General features: G+C 46.4%; 1 protein-coding gene across 5 annotated transcripts in view; it reads right to left on the bottom strand.

Moving 5' to 3' along the window:
- Nucleotides 1–1,032: 1,032 nt before the first annotated feature.
- st3gal3b (ST3 beta-galactoside alpha-2,3-sialyltransferase 3b) overlaps nucleotides 1,033–21,703 on the bottom strand; it is a 54,254-nt gene continuing 33,583 nt past the window's right edge. For all 5 annotated transcript variants that reach the window (XM_062987553.1, XM_062987551.1, XM_062987552.1 and 2 more), the window contains 3 exons: nucleotides 9,026–9,172; nucleotides 5,016–5,162; nucleotides 1,033–4,023 (listed from right to left, as the gene is read on the bottom strand). In XM_062987553.1, coding sequence (XP_062843623.1) covers nucleotides 3,934–4,023; nucleotides 5,016–5,162; nucleotides 9,026–9,172 — 384 coding nt within the window. In that variant the 3' untranslated portion in view covers nucleotides 1,033–3,933. The remainder of the gene's footprint in view (nucleotides 4,024–5,015; nucleotides 5,163–9,025; nucleotides 9,173–21,703) is intronic.

Below are 21,703 nucleotides of genomic sequence, written 5' to 3' on the forward strand. Positions count from 1 at the left end.
TTCCCTAATGTTCGGTCTTCTCATGAGGGCGTTCATCACACCTGTGAATACCTTGTGATGCTTTTTGGGTTAACACATGCAACAGCCACAGTTCAATACTGAGGTATTTCAGGGGGCTCCTAACCGCTAGGTGTTCCATCTATCTACCCTATCAACCCTAAACAAACATGTAGCTCACGTCAGGGGCGTCGTCCAGATACTTTCCTCAACCGCCTCTACACAAGGCTTGAGAAATCTCACTTTTATGTACTTTGTGGACCCTGGACCATGTGACAGTCCATTGCAGGCTATCGCACATTAACTTTACTTTTACTGTCACTTTCAGGGGCGATTTACAATCAGCCAATCCACCTTCTTACCGTTTGAAGAGGTGAAAGATGAAAAACTTGGGGAACCTTGAGTACCTGGAGAAAACGTCTTCACAGGTTTGTGAATGACGTCCAAAACTTCTTACAGACAGGATCAAAACCACCCCCTCTGGACTCATGGTGCTGTGTGGCACCCACACTGCCAACTAGCTTAGTCGCAATCTTTATTTTTAAATCTACAGCCAAGTATATTGTTTATATTGGGGTGAAATGGAGAATGGAGCTCTTACATTAAGACCTTTAAACCATTTTGGGTCTGGTTACCACTGGAATCAATGGTCGCAATGCAGAAACGCACCCCAGACAGGACGCCAATCCATCGCAGGGCTTCGGTCAAACCCCCTGTAGACACAGCCAGTCGTGGACGCCAAACTAAACGACAGCATCACTGAAGATTTGAACCCAGGAGCTCGGCGGAAGTGGGCTAGTGCAATTTACCGCTGAGCTGACTCAGTGCTCATGTTAATAATGATAAAAATAATAGTGTGATAAATATGACTGAAAATTTTAGTCTGAAAGGGTCTGGGGAGGGGAGGGGGGCTAGGGTTACACACAGTTTTCCAAATTCATGGCGAATTTATCTTGCGCCCCTAATCCATCCAAATATCAAGGGAAGAGTGAAGATATTAAAAACCTCTAAGAATAAACAAAACTGGAGGCAGACTCGTTTCCTTCATCTGTCTTTATTCGTGAAAGCATTTTGTACATGAAGCAACAGATAACAGTACCAGGTCTCTAAGCAACAAACAGTTTAGCATCCCCATGGAATTCTGGGTAACCGACAAAGGAGGCACCTGCTTCTCGGAATGTCTTCGCCTGCCGCAGCTTTGGACCCAAAGAGCGAACCCGAAAACGTCGGGAAATCTGAGCAACACTGAAAAGATGAACGATGAACCCACACTTACCCACAATGCTTTGTTCTAAAGTGCAGAGCGAGACGCACACACACACTCACACACGCGCACACACACACACACACACACACACAAAGGAAGCACTTAAATATACATTACTGCATACGTTACTGCATCTTTGGCATGAGATTCAGATACTTCGTACCCGGTATCTACAGTCGACGATCGATACGAGGAACGCCGGGACGGTGAGACGTCCCACATTCCGATTCCTCACCCACGTCCACCACATTTCTCTTAGTCTGTGAGGAGAATAAATCACCTATGTAAAGGACTAACACTTTAAACAGAAGCGGTACCGCGGTGTCGGAGGCGACTTTCACAAAGTGCTTTGGCTTCTTGTAATTTTTCCGGCCACTTGAGAACCAGTGAGAGGAATTTCTCACACGTATAAATAACTGGACGGCACTGTTTTAAACGGCAGCAGGAATCTGCTGTTTAGAGCTGTACCTCACTTTACGACGTATAAAGCCTGTCGACAATCAATAACACATAAATCAGCTTCCTGAAACACTGAAGAATGGATGGTCCGAGAGATATGGCATAAAAACCCTTGTTTGGGGTAGATAAGTGATAAACTCTAGATTATAGATCGTTCTATAAGCATCATAGATTCCAGCAGGAACGACCTGATCTTTAATAACGTACCAAATCGTACTAAATAAAGAGAAGAAGAGCAGAAACATGACACATTTCGGATTTGAAACATCATTGTAAAAAGAACTGGTCGCACCGTACCTATAGCAGCAACGACTGTGACTGAATGCGTCAAAGCACCAGCACATCATAACACCTCTTGTTTACTTTTTTCGCTGGACCCTTGTTGTCCAAACTGATTTTGGAACACAACAAAACTGTGACTTTCTGAATGAGCTGGTAGACTGACAAATGATGGAGATAATGGCTCTCGCTGTGGTGCAGCAGAGTCCCAGAAACATTATACCCTGAACATCATGACTTGTAATTTTCTGATTGAGTTGTGGCAAATTGTCTGGTTAGATCCGCCAACAAATGTTGAGAGATTACTCCACTTAAAAAGCATAATGGCTCTCGCTGTGGTTCAGCAGAGTCTCAGGAATATTATACCCTGTACATCATGACTTGTAATTTGTAATGAGTTGAATGTCGTGAATTGTCTGATTAGATCCTCTTACAAAAGTTCCGATGTTCTGAGTTTCCTCCAATTGAAGATGAGGATAAAGGCTTTCGCTGTGGTTCAGCACAGTCTTAGTCTTAGAGACACTATACACTGAACATAGTGACTTCTGATCAAGTTGTCGCGAATTGTCTGGTTAGATCAAAATGGAAAATAAAAATAGTTATTTTAGTGTACCGACACGCGCTGGTGCAGAGGACCCACCACCAACACCTCATTTATAATAACATAAAAATACTAAAATACCGATCCATCAGAGGAGTGTTTGATATGTAACACTGACGGGTTCCAAACTTTTCATCCTCGTCTTTGTTTTATTAGGATTCGTGATGATCATGGTTTCTGCAGCGGCAATTTTCCGAAGAAACCAGGCGACATGATGCGTGCGGTTCAAATCCGTCAAAATTCAACCCCCATGTTCGGACTTTTCTTGCATTTTATCGCATCGCAGATTTAAGGCGTGGCTACCGAGATCAATTAGGAATGTGCTCCATATTAATGGTGAATTTTATACCAGGACACCCCTTCTAACTTTGATATTTATGTGTTTCGCTCAGTTTTAATACAGTTTGTTTAATAAATAAGATGTCCGACAAGGTCACGGTCAAGTGTCCGAATACTTTTGTGAAGCGTCAGGGCTTCGTGTTTCTACATAAAGCATGTGTCGTCTATCCGAAATGAAAAACAATATATATATATATATATATATATACTGTATATATATATATAAAATTAAATTAATTAAATTAAAAAGCACAAAGATGCATAAACGCCCTCTCCTTCCTGACTTTGATCCCGAGCGTTGACGCACTTAACGATCTCAAAAACATACAGCTCAGGAAATTACGATGATAGAAATCTTTAGAAATTCAGATAATTTAGCAAAAAGTACAAAAGCAAAAGTATTTCGAACCCCGCCGAAGCTGGTAATTATCAAAATATCAAGTAAACATTAGGAGAACCCCAGCACCACAGGCACGCCGTAACCCCGGGTGATTTAGAGTCTACCACATCCTTACGATAAAAAAAATCAAATAAAATATACAAATCTTAAGAGATGATCATTTAAAAACCCTCTCCGCTTTTAGAGAGGCTTAAAATACGTCCCAAAATAAATAATTTTAAAAGGATCAGCCTGCGTTTGAACACTTTCGACACAGAAGCGTGTGCGTGGGCGTTTCCGTCGTCGATGCAGGAACGGACGGCGCGTACACAGTGAATACATTCAGGCTGTAGAGGAGGACACGCCCCTCTCCCGGAGGTACGTTTTGGCACGAGCAGCGGAGTCTGTACCCAGCGGTCGGCTTGTTTTAATCTCTAAGGACTCGGAAGAATTCGGAACTCTTCGGGGAGTTCGGGGGAAACTCCAGCTCATCCATCAGAAGGCACATGGCACAAGACCGGCCCGCCGCCACCGTACAGCTCAGCGCGCCGCCTGGGCTTCAGCGTCTCGGTTCTCTCTGGAATAAAGGCACCATCAGAATAAAGAGTACCATTAGATCCCTTTGGTCAAGTCTGTGATGACGTCGGCCTTCACCAGCTTCCGGAGGAACTCCTTCTCCTTTGAGATGTTGTGAGTCCATGACTGAAAGGCGAAGAGAGAAAACGACGGGTTAAAAATGGGTCTGGAAATCTTAGGGCGCATTCTCATGAGAAACTATTTTGCCGCGGTGCTCAAAGTTCACCTGATTGAACAGTTTGCTGCTGACCTTTTCAAAGCTCCACCAATGAGATGAACTGTTTAATATGAGGCGGTAAAAGCGTCTCAGGCCGTACAAACAAAACTTAACGTGAACAAAGCTTAACGTGACTTATTGTACTTCGTCTCATATTCACACTTTGATGAGGTTTTACTGCACTGCTCAAGCGGTGTGACCAGGTCTGGTGATGGAATCCTAACAGAAACATCTCAGATTGTCTAGATAGTATCAAACAGTCCTGTCCAAACTGACATCTCGGTAAAGAATCTACTTTACTCCTCAGTTTGACGGTCACTTTATAAGAACTCATGTATCTGGTATAGTTTGGGATCTAAAGATCCATGAACCCCATCTTTTCCCACGTCATGGTGTCTCCAGACCATCCAAACAAAGACAAAAGGAGGTCAGGATTCCCATTAGAAAGCAGGGCGCCTGGTGGGTCTGAACCCACGAAGCCCACATAGGTGGAACTCAGGGGTTTTGGGATCTGACGGCTGAAACCAGAGCCTCAGGTTCCTCTGAGGGACTTTGGGACTACGTGGGAGGAACCTTCACACTGATGCTCTGAACCTCCTGACTGTGTTGTTGGGCTGTCTGCCATGACCCGAACGGAGCAGATCCAGGAGGGAAGTTCTCTGTTTCACTAAACCTAAGGAACGTGAGCTTTCTTAAACACGGGTTTGGGGTTTCATTTAAAGGTTTAAAGGTTTAAAAAGAATCGATTCCTTGAGCATCCAAAGTGATTCATTAAATCTGAACCCAAACATTCACTTATTTAACTGCTTTTTTAGTTCCAGCAGGAGCGTGCTGAACATTTAACTGGATTTAAATATCAGAGCGGAATCTAATGAAAGGAAGTTCCTCCTAATGAACGTACCTCTTTGATGGCAGACATTTTAACAGACTCGTAGTAGTGCAAGGGTGCTTGAGGGGTGCTCAAGTCGTAGCCGAACCCGGCCACGTCCACCTCGTCGCAGTTGTGAAGTGCCATCGTTATCGCCACGGTGCCCAGAGTGGGAATGTTCTGTAAAAACAACCACGAGTTCCTACGTTAAGAAGCACAAACTTTAAATAAGTGTTTTTAAATGGTTAACTACTCTTTAATGGTTGATTGTCATCTTTAATGACATCTCTCAATCTTCTTTTTTCCACCATATGCGACAAACCCCCCCCCACCTGCCAGTGTTGGGTCCTAACAAAGAGCCGTATCGCGTACAGAGAGCCTGTCCGACCTTCCCTCCCTCAAAGACGACCAGTTGTGTTTGTGTGGGTGCAGGGCTGGTCGGCAGCTCTGTTGAGATTCAAACTTGTGAGTTCCGACACTCCGTAGGTGTGCTAGCGCATTAGCTGCATCACCCGAGCGCCCGTTCTCCCCATGTCTGTGTGGGGTTCCTTCCGGAAACATGACCAACATAAAGTGAATATATGAACATCTTAAGTGGCGCTAGATGAGTCTATTTATGCTCAGTATCAATAATATATGAACAGATTCTTTAAGACGTTAGCCGTTAGCATCTGTGTGCTTGACTGGGGCGTCAGGGTGTTCTCAGGACTTTATTCTGGCTTAGCTGGTGTTAAAAAGCACTTTTCAGCACTTGTACCATGGACTGAAGATCAAGAAGAGCTGCTTCATTTACCTTAGATTAAATTGAACCCTCATCACGACGGTGCGAAGCTTCGCTCGTTCCCAAAACGAGTGATGATAAGCTACAAGAGGTCGGTTAGAACCGATCAGCGGCTCCTCCGCCCGTCCCGTCCCAGCCCCCCGCATCCCCGACACGGGGTGGCTGAGTGCATGCGAGAGGCTGGCTTTGTTCACGCCAGCGATGGTTAACTCATCCTGAACAGCATGTGATTTCCAATTTGCTTAAACACCCCCCCCACACACACACACACATGACATGCCAATTTCAGAAAGCAGGCCTCCGCTTCCTCGTCTCCCAGGGGCGGCTAACCATTCCGAATCATTAGCCTGGAGCAGCCTGGGGTCTGGTTTGTACAGGGCCACACACACACACACACACACACACTGAGCAGCGGCAGGATTCGGGCAGCGCGCCCACCCCCAACAGGTGAGTGTTAAGAGGGCTCAGAAAGGGGAAGGATGTGTCTAAGTGTGTCCCGTCCTGATCAGTACCGTATGGCACAGCTTCCCTCCTACCCATACACCCTAAGGGGCCTGTGATTTGTGATTCGGGATGGAGGGGGGTGGGGAGGGGGCAAGCCCCACATGCTCCGCACATGTTCCTCCAGTTCAAAGAGGGCAGCGATCTTCACGAGGTGGTCAAACTCAATCCATTCCGAACGCCCGTCTTCACACGTCGATCTGACGGCTTTATCAGACCCGTCTGAGGGTGTCTGCAGACGTGAACCGGCCGCCCCGTCACCGCCTGTGGTCTTTCCTCTCCCAAAATCTCATTTCCTGAGGTGTGTGAGGTGACGTGTGACGTTCCCCGTGTTCTCAGGTGAGGATTTATTTGTAGCCGTAAACATTCTGCTTTCTTTAACATGCCAGTCCAGTCGAGATGAGAGTCCCGGACCCCCCCTGAAGAGTATGTTCCTAATGGGAAAAATGTGTGTGTTTATCGATGGAGAAATCTGTGGAATGGGGATCCGAGCCAGACGTACACAACTGCAGACCTTCACTTGAACATACATGGTCTACAATCCCGACAGCTCGAGATGGAGACCGAGGACAGAAAGTCACGATGCAGACGGTTCAACCCTAAATATCCAACCGATTTCCTGAAGCCCGTCGTAAACAAGTCAAAGCAAAATCTGCGACACCCTCTCTGTTCGATCATGAGTGATTTTGTTTGAGACATTAAAGCTCCTCCAATGAGACGAACTGTTTGATATGTTGAATAAAAGCGACTCAGGCCGTACAGAAAAAAGCTTAGCGTGACTTATTGTAGTAAAACAGCGAGTGAGGAATGTGATTAGTGGAGGAACTTATGAGCAGTAATAATGAAGAGAAGTTTAGTGCTCCTGTCTCCTTCTTTTACTACATTAAACCACGTTAAGCTTTATTCTGAACCAGAAGCGTTTTAGACTCTGGGAGAAGCTGATTCTGATTCTCACCATTTCTCAGAAGCTCGAGCTGGAACACAAGTTCAAGTGTGAAACAGGGAGGAGAATCCAGACAAACACAGATACATGTGGAGCTGTAACCCTGGATCTGATGCTATTCCACACCGATGCAGATTCAGCTCAGATTCACACGCTGATCAGGTTTTACGCTCAAGTCGAGCGCCGTATAAAGCACCGGTTTGCGCCGAGACTCATGTAGTTATTGATGTTTTTATTTAGAAGAGTAGATCGGGGGTCTGGACCTCTCGCTAACCGTAGGTTATCCTGTAGCATCATGATTGCTATTTTTTTATTTTTTATTTTATTTTATTTATTATGAGCCGCCCTCCGCCGATCTAAAGCTGACGAGTTCTTCAGCCCAGCCGGAAAAGCAACACGTTCTTGTTTTATTCTTCCTAGAATTAAATCTGGCTTCAGACCCGGTTTGGCGCTCGAGCCGCCGCTATCGGCGGGATTAGCCATGCTGTCTTTGATCTGTGGTCACCTTCACGGTAATTACCATCCATTTGAGGAAACATGTGCCCAAGGCTTCCTGTGACCCCCATTTCCATAAAATTACTTTTAAGGAGCGGGTCGCCTTGTAGCTCTAACTTCTTTACAGCTCGGGTTGATAGACTTTATTGTAAGTAAATGATCAATACAATCTTTTAAAGTTCGGATAAATAATAATCTATCTTTATTCTAGCCCACTACTGTTGTGATATGGGTTCAAATCTCAGCGGTGCTACGCAATCAAAATTATCTGCATCTTTGGCTGAAGCCTTGTGATGGATTTGCAGCCTGTCCAGGGTGGTTCCTGATGGAACTGAATCCGTAGAGACCCTGACCAGGATAAAACGGTTTATAAATATAAAATAAAAAATGTCAGTGAAAAAACAAAAAAATTCATGATCATGTTTTGTTTTAACTACCTTCACTACGTTTTCACTGTTTACGTTTCTGTTACACACACACATTCACCCGTTCAATTCAGTGTCTCCAATTAACCTGACTGCATGTTTTTGGACTGTGGGAGGAAACCGGAGCTCCCGGAGGAAACCCACGCAGACACGGGGAGAACATGCAAACTCCACACAGAAAGTACCCCTACCGGCCCACCTGGGGATCAAACCCAGGACCTTCTTGCTGTGAGGCGACAGTGCTACCCACTAAGCCACCGTGCCGCCTTGTTTATAATTAATGAAGCTTATAATGAATAATTATAATATAATTAATGACACTTTATGAGACGCTATAAGCTAGTCAGTTGTCGGTTAAAATGCTCATCCTGCATTCTCAGGAAGCTTTGAATCTTAAACCAGAATCGACTCTTTAAACGATTCCTATATTCGACTCTTTGGTCTCCTGCCTTTTCCAGTCTAGTTTTAGGAGAGAAGCATTGGGGCCATGACCGTGTCAGTCCATCGGTGGACTGAGTAGCTGGCTTGCTGATGTGGTCCCGGTTCCACCTAGTGAATTTCTTGAGAGTGTCTTATAACCTATATATTTTATTTATATTTTATTTTGATTCTGTTCAGTCCCTGTACCTGAAATCTTGGGACCCGAATCTATTTATAGCTCAACAATTTATTGCTCAATAATAAATGTAGTATCATCAAATATTTGTAATATTTACATTTTAAGATAATATTTTATGTACTAGTGTGTGCTGCAGTGAAACTGACAGGTACGGCATGTAGGTACAAGATTAAAGGTGTTAAATATGACACCCAGTTGGTTTGATGTCAGTTTGTAGGGTATGAACGTTATGATCGGGTGATTGGTGATTCTAAATACTAATATTGTATTGGCACTTACCCCTTTACCCATCAGGCCGTTGTTCAGTGGCAGGCCGATGAGCTTGAAGGCCGACTCCTGGAAGAAGTACGGGTTGAGGATTCGCAGCTCAGAGGGTTTTTTGGGCAGAGAATTGGGCACGGACTTCCAGTAGCCCTCTGTACTCCGCTGAAAAGTGGAAAACAGAAAGTCGTCACGCTCGGTCGGGTTTGTATTAGAGGCCGAGGCAGCGATCATCACCTTCACTCTGCACGGCGGGAGGAATTCTTAAACGAAACTTCAATACATGAAATCATTCCATAAACATGAGCAGAAACGTCCAGCACGCCATCCGTGCATATTGATGGCGCTTAAGAACGTGACCGGGGGCCGATCGCAGGTACGGATTTCATTAAAAATTAAAAACGAGGCGGCACAGGCGCGCCGGACAGGCCGGCAGGAAACGGAGCGTATGAGATCCTGATCTCTACGGGTGTTCGGGGATCCGCGGCGCCCCCCCTCGGGTCGATACCGATCACTCACAGGAATCGCGGCCCAGCGATTATTCAATCGACAACTCGGTGGCGAGATACATCAGGCCGCGGAGCTGCCAACGCCGTTGGCCGAGCGCCAGCTGGGTCATCGGATTTAATGGGAGTCACCTGTTCAAATACGGAGACGCTGCCTTTGATATTGTCAAATAATGGGAACAGCCATTGAGCAACACAAACGGCTTTGAAGGTCGAGGGAGGGAAGAAAAGGCCGCCCGGGTGCAAGCCACGGCAAGAACGCATCGTCTCCTGTCAACACGGGCGTTTGTGTTTAAGAGGCGGCGTGGCACAAAGTCAGGAATGCACCAACATCCAGCAGGTGTATTAGCACGTTCAGAGGGAAAATAAACCCCGTCACATTCAGCACAACCTCAGTAGAATCATCTACGCTGCACTCCTATTGTTTCCTGGTTTATCTGGAACGCCAGGTCCTCCGCCAGCGCTATAAAAAGCACCCGGCACAACAGAGCGCGTAAACGCCCGGCCATGGCATCTGAAATCTGACCCCCGGGGCTGTTTGGCAAAATGAGAGTTGGCTCGTTTGAAGATGGATCACACAGGAAGTCACAGAGCGATTCCTTTACAATCACTCAGGCACGACAGGATTCCTCTGGGAGGTCCACGTGCATTCCTTTCCTGCTAACGGCCCCAAAAAACGGCCCAGGAGTCGGCGCATCCCGTGATGCGTTAGGGGTTATTCCAGGTCCGCTAAGGAAGGACCCACATTTTGTCTGTGATTTTTACCGCGACACATCAAATTCATTACAAAATGATATTAAATTAATGAATAAAAGCGGTGGCGATCTGGTCCCACTGTGGTTTACAAGATGTATGGTGTACAAGTTCATTTTTTCATGTGTCTGTTAAAATTTGTTTAATTTATTATTATTTTTCTCTGTGACCCTTTTTTGGACCTTCACCCGCTTTAATACAGTTTCACCAAGTTCCTCTGTGTTCTACAGACCTACTGATACATGTGAGGTCCTACAGACAAACAGAATGAAGCTGTTCAGTTGTTTTTGATCTTCTGTAGGAATCGGTCGTGTCTGAGAGACCGAGAGACGCTTATAGTCGGGATTTAGCTCCATCTGATTTCCACCTTTTTGGATGCTCAAAGATGCTTTAAGGGGAAGATTTTCATATGACGGCATTAAAAAGTCGGTACGATGCTGGAAAAATGCATCGGAAGGTGACGATGTAGAAAAGTGATGGAATTTGTTTGAGTTAATAAAAGTGCAGAAACTATTTGAAGAACCCTCGTATATTTAGCCCAAAACACGGCAGTTAGCAGATAGACGAGATATATCAGAGCGAAACCCCTCAAAACTCGACGATCGCCAAAAACCCCCTCAGCCGCTGTACGATCTGTCCTTCAACGGGATGAAATGTGGAGTAAATGTGAGCGTCTCCAGGTCGGAACACTGTAATAAAGTGCCGGTACAGACGCGGCGTAGCCGAGCTGGACCAACATTCCATCAGTTGTGTTTAAATACTTTGACTTCCTCTCTGACAGCTGGACCCCGGTCAGGGTCCTGGTTCATGTTACGTCCCCGGCACAGTCAGACGCGGCCCTTCTAAACAAAGTCCCTCTCCGGTCCCGCTGGCTATGGTCCAAACACACCTTTTACAGACGGCCCCGGCGTGACCGCCTAGCCACCCCTCCGGACCGCGGTACGCTTCCAGTGCTGGCAGCTAACGAGCGGATCTCTCCGCGGACGCGGGCCGTGTAAGTGATCCGGCTAATAAAACAGCAGGTGAGAGAGAGGCCTCGCCGACTTGGAGCAAGGTTCAAGCGTGGCTGCCCGGGGTTAAATCACCACATACAAACGACACGCCGTACGGGCCGGCAAGTAAGTTTTGCTAGCTGGGATGGAGGGTTCGAATCCCCTGCAGCGCTATCGGTCATTCAGGTGTCCACATACAGCCACGGTTAGCTACGTCTCAGAGATTTATGGACGGTCTGTGTCCGGGGGTAACGGCTAATCATAATTTATTGGACGCCCCCCCTCAAGCTTGGCAGAAATTCCTGGTCTCTCCTTTCAGCTGGAAAAAATTTAAAGGTGACCGGGTGGACGGCACTGTGGTCAGGGTCTATCAATTATCAATCAGGGTCTTAATTTATATATCAGCGGCTCAGCGATGACCAGGCTCAGATCTGAACGTATGGGCGTGTGGATGGACGAGTTTAGCGTGTATTTCTGGTCACTGGTAGATAAACCCAGGCGTAGGCTAAAGTGTCTGAACGTACACACAGCACACGACCTGCACACAGGGCCGAAGAGAGGGCAGGGTATCAATCCAGGACTGACTGTAGGACTAAACATGACTACTGTGCACTTAAAATGGATGTGGGGAGTGGGGGTGATCAGATGGGGGCCTTGATTATGGTATCAAGTCCTTCTGCTTTTCCAAAAATGGGGCGTGGAGGTGCAGACAATTGATGTGTTGGTTCCTTTAAACTGAATGGTAATCCGCTCCAGGTGAAAGTGCTTCTATTTACTACCGTTTCTGTCTCACAGAATTGCCAGCTCCTCTCTTGGCAACCTGCTTTCTCTTAACCCGGGCTGATTTTCTGCTAGCATATGATGCCAGCTTACTTTATCCGTTCGGACTGAGACGGGCTGCACCAGTTGGTAGGGTGAGGTGGTTTGTGATGTCACTGCTGGCCATAATGGACAAAATATACCAGCATGACCTCAGAGAGGTTGAGCACTTGATCCAACCACATAAGAGCAGAAACGCCACCTAGCATCTTAATAACGTGCATTAGGGAGCCAACAGAGATCTGAGAGCAAGTCGTCCCGTACCAGCGAGATCCAATATCATGATGTCATACCCGAGACCACATAACCTTGTTTGTGGAGTGTGGCTGCGCTGGCATCCTAGGCGCCAAAGTGGTAAAAAAAAAAAAAAAAAATCAAGGGCATCATCCTATATGAGCTACACGTACACAGAACCAAGCACCGGGTATCCGGGCCCATCCGAGACTTGAATTTAGATCCAAGAACAATAGAAATGGTTGTGAAGCAGCTTGATGTAAGGAGTAAAACCAGACTCAAAATATACTTTGGTAATGCCAGGCAGTGCCAGTATGTGTATATAGATTCTTAGCAGAACGTTTCGGTTCATTAGCCTTGCTTTTCTGGAGTCGCGAGTGCTGTCCGACTGTCAGGTCAATATGGGTACCGAAAACACCGGGTACAGGCTGGGTATACCAGTACCAGTCTGTCACAGGGCATTACACTCTTGCCACTCACTCATTCAATCATTTAGAAAAATCAACAGACTGGCACGAGCTAAGCTAGTCAGATACTGCTGAGTTGCATGGTTCTGGGGTTCGAATCTCAGCGGTGCTATCGGCACGATTGGCTAACGTCCCCATGGGGGGTTGGGCAACCCTGGTATGCGCTGTAGTGACCTCTGAATACTGGAGCAGCAAAAAGACATACTGGCATTTACATGTTTGACAGTATGTACTGTCTAAGCAATTGTGTGTTAAGGGCCTTGCTCAAGGGCCCAACAGTGGCAACCTGGCAGTGGTGAGGCTTCAACCAGCAACCTTTTGATTACTAGTCCAGTACCCTAACTGCTGGGCTGCAGAGTAAATGAGAAAAAGAAACACCTCGACTTGATAATCAGGAGGGGCGTCCACATACTTCTGCCCACACCTTTGTAATGTACAGTAGGTTTGTAATTGTAGGTTTCAGTCTGGTTTGGAAGAGGCTCTGAGATTCACGCCGCCCGACCGCAGCGCCGCTCCCGTCGGCTTCCTGTTTATCTTTGGGGTCGGTGTGTTGTGGCTCGGTGTAGCCGGAGGAACGTTGTTAAATTCAGACGAACTGTTTTTATAGCGGTTAGCGCCAATCTGCCCATAATAGGCTCGGCTGGCGCGCCGGTGGAACACACGTGCTCCCGATTCCTGGGTCGCCGTGATTTTATCTGGCTGCCACCACCGACAAAATAAACCTCCCGGCGGTGTCAGAGGGGCAGCGAGCCGAGGGCGCTCAGGTGTGTCCAGAGCTCTCCGGGATAAAGGCTGTGCCTGTAGTGGACGTGGACGGGCGCAGCTGGAGGGGCGCTCATCCGAAACAGGTCAGGTTCATGTAACGGAGATCCTGCTCCTGGTTCCTGCTCCCACCTTCTCTGGATACTTTGATGGGTTTTCTTTTGTTTAGAAGAATTTAAAGCATCCAGCACTTTGTGCTCTTGACGGCTCTCAGGTTGTTTAAGAACCAGACGGGAACCCAGGAGGCCTTTTTTTTTTTTTTGGCTGCTCCTGTATTTCGGCGTCGCCACAGTAGATCTGGTCCTCGTACCAGACTTGTGTTTGAGGACTGATTGTAGGACTAAACACGACTAAATGGGCGAGTCAGGATCACGGCCGTTCGGTAGCGAGATCAAAGGTAACGGGGTTCACGTCATCTGGGGGGGCTCAATTATGGTATCAAGTCCTTCTGCTTTCCCAAATATGGCCGGCAGATGGGGCGTGGAGGTGCAGACGAGGGTGTCTTTACATCGGACACCCTTAATAACCCAGTCCTACTATTTAGATCCGGGCTTGTGACTGGCACTGAGAGCGCGGTGGCAAGTGCACCTCCCAACGGTTAGGCTGTTTTGGTCATCCTCTGGAACACTAGCCAATCACGTCCATGCATTTGCCCTGGATCCCCAGATAAATGTTCCATAAGATTTATATTTATTTCACCCAGCTTGGCTGCATTCACACGATATGCTTTGATCCGGCTGTGCCATTGTTTACTATGGATTAAGCACAACCTTAAAACCACCCAGCAACTATCAGATTCTATAGAAACCACCTAGAAACATCCTGACAGCCATTTAAGATCACTTTGACAACCTCCTGGTTTACCATCGGTTACAATAGCACCAACAACACAATATTAACCTGCTGGCAACACCCTCACAATCAACTCTGGTACCATACCAACCACCTAGCAACACCCCAGCAACCATCAGGAATCGCACAGCAACCCTTTAAAAAAACAATTCCACTTAGAAATAAACGTATTTAATGATTTAAACTGTAGTAAAGTAGGTGTGTGCTCGACTCAAGACCACCCACAAGTAGCTCTGAGGGTCGAATCCACTTGTCACATCTCCATCTGCTCATGTGCCTCTCATTAAACACGAATAAGAAGCAGAAGCCGCATTCGACCGTTCTTACGTTAACGCCGCGGATCTGATTCCAGTCAGCTTCACTGCTTCTGGTTTAGGGGACGACAGGTCGAAAATACCTGATTAATGAAATGTTTCAAGATGACCCCACTTCCAGCGGATCTACTATCTAACAGCGCACGAAACGTACCAAAGGTAAACAAGCGGAGAGTTTAACGAAGCTCGGCTCAGCCGGCGCAGGATGGAATGTGGACGTCAAAGGAGAAACATGTCTGGTAAAAAAGCGGAACAGCTCAGATCGAACCCGTCTCCTTCTGATTGCTCCTCGATTCCACGTCTGTGCTGCATTGTGGAGACGCTTTGTGAGTCACTTTATTCGGGAGATTATAGAGTAAACAGAGCCACGCTTTCTCCCGACATCAACAGAGAGCAAGTCTGGTGTAAACACGGAAAAAAATCATCCTGATACGCAGTTCTGATCGTAGCAGCTGCGGCTTCAAATAAAAGAGCTACGGACGTTCTGTGTCATGAACAAGCATTCGACCTTTATTTTAAACTAAATTTATTATTTGAAATTTATTCTGGTTTGGGTAGAAACTTTGATTTTAAACAGACGCCAACTGAACGGCAAATGTTCAGGTTTTTATCCTTAATTATTAAGTATTAAGTATTCTCCCTTAATCTTAAATGATAGAATAGACATTCCTGTAATAAATAATAATAAACAACAATACACAGTGGTACTGTACTGTACATAAACACACATCACATTTCAGTACAGTACGTGAGCTGCACCATACACCATAATACATTTCCTTCTTTTATTTATAAAATGTATCTACCAGAAACAACAATAACTCTCATATTTCTCTATTATTTCCTTCTTTATTTCAGTAGTGTTGTATTCTGTAGGTGTAATTACACGAAAGAAAGATACTTTACTGAGCCGATTTCCTTCTTCTCTCTCACTCACTGTCCCCTCTGTCTGATACACAGTGACACCTACTGGCAGGAGTAATTATACAACACAACTACACTTTCTCTGCAGCTTCTTTTTGGCCATTTTAATATTGAATTTTATGAAATATAAAGAAAATACCGAAAAAAACGCCGTCCGCTGTCCGAATCTTCGCTCACTGTATATATATAGAGAGAGACGGTCGGAGTGAACGTGTTCGTGACGTCACGTGTTTCGCGAATTTCGGTTTGTAATCCGAAATTTGTTCGTACGTTAAGTTGAAAAAGACCGTTCATAACCCAAAATGTTCGTATGGTAAACCGTTCGTAACTCAAGGGTCGACTGTACAGAAAAAGATAAAGGTGAGGACATAAAGGCCGGGGATTAAGAGAGAGGAGAGAGGAAGGTTCCTCTGGAGAAGCTCGGTTCCTGCTCGTTATCTCTCCGGTTCGTCCCGCCGAGTCCTCTGGTTTCAGACCCGTCGGCAGAGAATGCCAGATCTGCGCTAACTCTGCGTGGTAGTGATTAGCCCACGAGAAGAGAAAAACGTGAGAAACGTTAAGGACCAAAAAAAAGTCCTTTTGAAATACCGAGAGCGGCGACTCGAACCTCAAAGCCTCCGGAGCCCGGGCCATCTGTAAGCACTGTAATCAGAAGTCAAGCCGAATTTTTCATTAAAATGCTTTTAGGGAAGGTCTGACAGGCGGATGATGCGAGTAAACACACACACACACACACACACAGTGAGACGTTTCCCAGTGCTGTTACACTGAACGCACCGATGATCGTGGTATTCGGGACAACAAGATTCTATAAGAACTCGTGCCCGCTGTTTTCATAAAATATTAGAATACAGTTTAGCGTGTCACATGATGGAACAACTGGCTCGTACGCGCCGAGGAAACTGTTTGGACGACTTGCAAATCCGTGACCGAAGCCGCGGAGAAAAATGCCATTATTCACGCAGAGCTCGAGCAGGGCCGGATAAACCCACGTCCCGGTCTGTGATATCATGACTGTAACTGCCTCTACATGATCAGGGTCTCTTCAGGTCCAGTTCCACCTCAGAATTCGATTCGTTCTCTTAATAAAAACTTTGATAATCGCCGTGGATCCGTGTTCTGATTCATATGCTATTTGTCACTTTAATCTCTTCCCTCTGTTCCATCGTCCTGGTTCAGATTTGCTGGTCGTTGCTTATCTGATGTATTTTCTTTTTGCTCCTCGCCAGGCCGCTCTCGTAAATAAGAATCTGTTCTGCTTAAATTAGAAGTTAAATGAAAAATAAATTGCAGTGCGACACACACTGTCCAAAAGAATCTGTTCTGGGTTAAATCTCTTATGAATCCTTTATTTATCTGATAAAAGAAGAACGACGAAAAATTCCTGATGTTTTTACTCATTAACGTTGTTAAGAAATGATGCAAACGTAAAGAGAGATCAAAGAATATTTAAGCTTCACTGTTTTAAAACGTTCCACAGTGAGGAGGTGAACTGGGTATAAAAAACAAATCCACAAAATGCTCAGGTCTTTCACCATCTATTGTCCACAATATTGTGAAAGGACTCAGAACGAGACTCTGAAGGAAACCCTATATGTGTAGGGCAAGATCAGAAACCACTGCTGAATGTCCGTGGCCTTAAACGGTCACCGTTTCCGGTCCACCAACCAAAAATATCCAGCCTACAAGGTGGACGGACTAGGTAGGAGTGGACAGTGAGTGGACACGGTATTTAAAAACTCTGATCCACTCATACCAGCACAACACACACTAACACACCACCACCATGTCAGTGTCACTGCAGTGCTGAGAATGATCCACCACCTAAATAATACCTGCTCTGTGGTGGTCCTGTGGGGGTCCTGACCATTGAAGAACAGCATGAAAGGGGGTAACAAAGCATGCAGAGAAACAGATGGACAACAGTCAGTAATTGTAGAACTACAAAGTGCTTCTATATGGTAAGTTGAGCTGATAAAATGGACAGTGAGTGTAGAAACAAGGAGGTGGTTTTAATGTTATGGCTGATCAGTGTATACAATCTGGGCGTGAGTGTTCGGAGTTGCGTAAGCCGTCGGCAGAGCTCCCGCGCCAGATCACAGCGCCGGCCGGTGAAAAGACTCGCATTCTTTCTATCTGTCGTGGATCCACGAGATACAAAAGCAGCTCTTAAACCCGTCACTTCAAAGCTTCAGCGGCCTCTGATCAAAGTCACGTTAGAGAAAGTGTGTGGGCGAGGGGGCGTGGGGTTCTGAGGATCTGGGGATTAAAGTAAAAAAAATGCACGATGGATTTAAATCATCAGCGCCGTCATTTAATGTCGCATAATTTCCCACTCGATTTTAGCACCTGACATCTCTTTTAAACGTAATATTAAGCAGGACTGGGTCGCGACACGGCACCTCTCGGAGCTGAAACAGATTAGGAAGCGTCTCGGAGGACGCGCGGCGCTTGAGAAGATCCAGCCTGATTGGTAAGACCGAAACCCTTTCAAGCAGACATCTGCAGGGTGGGGATTGGGGACATCTGTAGCGTTCACCATGAGCGGCGTCTGAGCGCTCCGTGTCCACGGGTGAACGTAGCATCGGACCAGATGCGCTTTTGTTGATTAGACAATGCATCACGAGAAACAGGGGGCTGTGTTCGGGACGGTGGAGCGCTCATCAAAGCTGCTGATGTGAAAAGTCACGTTTGGGAACGGAGCCGGCCGGGCGTGGCTAAATGCTTTCATCAGTTCGACTACAAAAGTCTGAGAGATCAGATTTGCCTTTTATTTGTCGAACTTGATGCAGTGCAGCAGGTCCATCATGTTCCTCGTGAAGCGTTCCATCTATTTAAGGAGTCCGTTTACTGCATTTAGAGGGCACATTTATGCAAAGCTGCAGATAATAACAGTCGGGTTTTGCTCAGGGGTCCAACGGTGGGGTCAAAGCTCAGAGCTGCACAGTCAGAATTCAGAATCGTGTCCTTCTGCACTGCCATTGTGGCTGGCAGAGGGGGCACAGAGGCGCAGATGATCGACGTGTCAGTTTCTAATGATTGCTCCTGCTGAACGTTAATTCGCTCCAGGTGGGAGTTTTCCTATACATGATGGTTTCTACCTCTCAGACTTGCCAGCTCCTGTGTTGGCAAACCTGCCGTTTCTCTGAAACCTTCCCACTAAACGTCTGTCCAATGTGGTCTTTGGGGTCCTGGGTTTGTTTCTCGTGACTGTTTTGTGTCTTTATGGAGTTTAGTAGGTTCTTCCTCTGGCTGTGTGTGTTTCCTTTAGGTACTTCGGTTTCTTTTCACGTTTTAAAGATGATCAGGAGACGTCGACTGTTCTGAACTGCCGTTTGGTGGAAGGATCTGATGCTCCATTCATTGCACCCAGTGTTTAGCAGACCCAGGTGGCACCACACCCACTACGACCCTGTCCAGGTTGGAGAAAAGAAACCCTGAGCACAAATTTAGACAAATGTCTAGATACAGATTTCCGGCTCTCTTTAAAATGTAGCTCAGAGATGTTCATAGTTTTGATGTCACTTAACGGTTAACGCGGGCGATTTCCCCTCTCAGCTAATTAAGCGATCCATAACGAACCCGGCGTGGGCCGATGCGTGTAAGCGTAGGACCGTGGAACGTAAATCGCCGAGGTCATCAGAGATCATCACAATTAGCTGAAATAATTGCGATGGGGTGATTATCTGGAACAGCCGCTCCAGGACTGACGGTATCTGATTTCGGGGCTTTTCATGAACCCTAATTTAGCCAAAAAAAACATAAACCAAACACAAACAAACTCGGGGCACTAAAAAAGATCAAGGAGATCGAGCAGATCGACTATCTGCACACGTTCCTGCGTCCGTTATTAGCGAAACGTTCTGGACTCTTTAACATCGAGGAGCGGTGATCAAACGAACCGACGCCGGGCGAATGTCGCCCTGTAAAAATTCCTGCTCCGTCGCCGCTTTAAAGTCGCGCCGCTTTGAAGTGCTGCGCTGAACGTACGGGAGGGAGGGGCCGGAGACGCGCCTACGGACCAACAATAGGATAACAAAGCTACACTGTGTGCCCGAAAGTATTCGGACACGTGACTGCGACCTCGGTGTGATCTCTCCTCTGAGAAGCTTCTCACAGAGCTTTAAAGTAGGTCTGCGTATGGGAATTTGTGCCCGTTCTGCCAAAATATGACACCATATGTGCAGGTCAAGTGCAGGCCAATGGAAAGGGCCTTCCCTAAACTTATATCCAAGCACCCTCAAGGCTTCCGGAGCGGAGTTAAGTCAGCGCTCTGAATTCAAGGCGATGCTTTACAGATTACGGCGGCAACTAATCAGCATGAGACAAAACAACTTTAGGAGATTAGCCACGCCCATCGCTGACAGGTTAGTCATGCTAGAACGAAAGGAAGGAAAGGGCCTTCCCTAAACTCATCTCCTATCCAGTTTCTAATTCATTTATTACACTTGTGAGCACCCACTTAGCAGACTAGTTGCTGATTTTGTCCTCTGCACTGTCTGCACTGTCGATCTTGGCCTCAAGGGGGTCAAAGCTCAGAGCTGCACAGTAAGAATTCAGAATCGGGTCCTTCTGCTTTGCCATTGTGGCTGGCAGAGGGGGCACGGAGGCGCACATGATCGATGTGTCAGTTTCTCTTGATCGCTCCTGCTGAGCGTTAATCCGCTCCAGGTGGGGGTTTACCTATACATGACGGTTTCTCCCTCTCAGACTTGCCGGCTCCTGTGTTGGCAAACCTGCCGTTTCTCTGAAACCGTGATACCAGGCAGATTGACAGACTTCCCACTAGACGTCTGTCCAATGTGGTCTTTGGGGTCCTGGGTTCGTTTCTCGTGACTGTTTTGTGGCTTTATGGTGTTTAGTAGGTTCTCCCTCTGGCTGTGTGTGTTTCCTTTAGGTACTTCAGTTTCTTTTCAGGTCTTAAAGATGTATTGTCACAGTATTGTAAGTCACTTTGGATAAAAGTGGCCAACTGATCCATGTGAGACAAATTAACTTTAGGAGATTAGCCACGCCAAAGGAAAGGGCCTTCCCTAAACTCAAATCCTATCCTGTATATACAGTGTATCACAAAAGTGAGTACACCCCTCACATTTCTGCAGATATTTAAGTATATCTTTTCATGGGACAACACTGACAAAATGACACTTTGACACAATGAAAAGTAGTCTGTGTGCAGCTTATATAACAGTGTAAATTTATTCTTCCCTCAAAATAACTCAGTATACAGCCATTAATGTCTAAACCACCGGCAACAAAAGTGAGTACACCCCTTAGTGAAAGTTCCTGAAGTGTCAATATTTTGTGTGGCCACCATTATTTCCCAGAACTGCCTTAACTCTCCTGGGCATGGAGTCTACCAGAGCTTCACAGGTTGCCACTGGAATGCTTTTCCACTCCTCCATGACGACATCACGGAGCTGGCGGATATTCTAGACTTTGCGCTCCTCCACCTTCCGCTTGAGGATGCCCCAAAGATGTTCTATTGGGTTTAGGTCTGGAGACATGCTTGGCCAGTCCATCACCTTTACCCTCAGCCTCTTCAATAAAGCAGTGGTCGTCTTAGAGGTGTGTTTGGGGTCATTATCATGCTGGAACACTGCCCTGCGACCCAGTTTCCGGAGGGAGGGGATCATGCTCTGCTTCAGTATTTCACAGTACATATTGGAGTTCATGTGTCCCTCAATGAAATGTAACTCCCCAACACCTGCTGCACTCATGCAGCCCCAGACCATGGCATTCCCACCACCATGCTTGACTGTAGGCATGACACACTTATCTTTGTACTCCTCACCTGATTGCCGCCACACATGCTTGAGACCATCTGAACCAAACAAATTAATCTTGGTCTCATCAGACCATAGGACATGGTTCCAGTAATCCATGTCCTTTGTTGACATGTCTTCAGCAAACTGTTTGCGGGCTTTCTTGTGTAGAGACTTCAGAAGAGGCTTCCTTCTGGGGTGACAGCCATGCAGACCAATTTGATGTAGTGTGCGGCGTATGGTCTGAGCACTGACAGGCTGACCCCCCACCTTTTCAATCTCTGCAGCAATGCTGACAGCACTCCTGC

This window comes from Trichomycterus rosablanca, chromosome 25, assembly GCF_030014385.1.
Source record: "Trichomycterus rosablanca isolate fTriRos1 chromosome 25, fTriRos1.hap1, whole genome shotgun sequence".
In the NCBI taxonomy this organism is placed as follows: domain Eukaryota; kingdom Metazoa; phylum Chordata; class Actinopteri; order Siluriformes; family Trichomycteridae; genus Trichomycterus; species Trichomycterus rosablanca.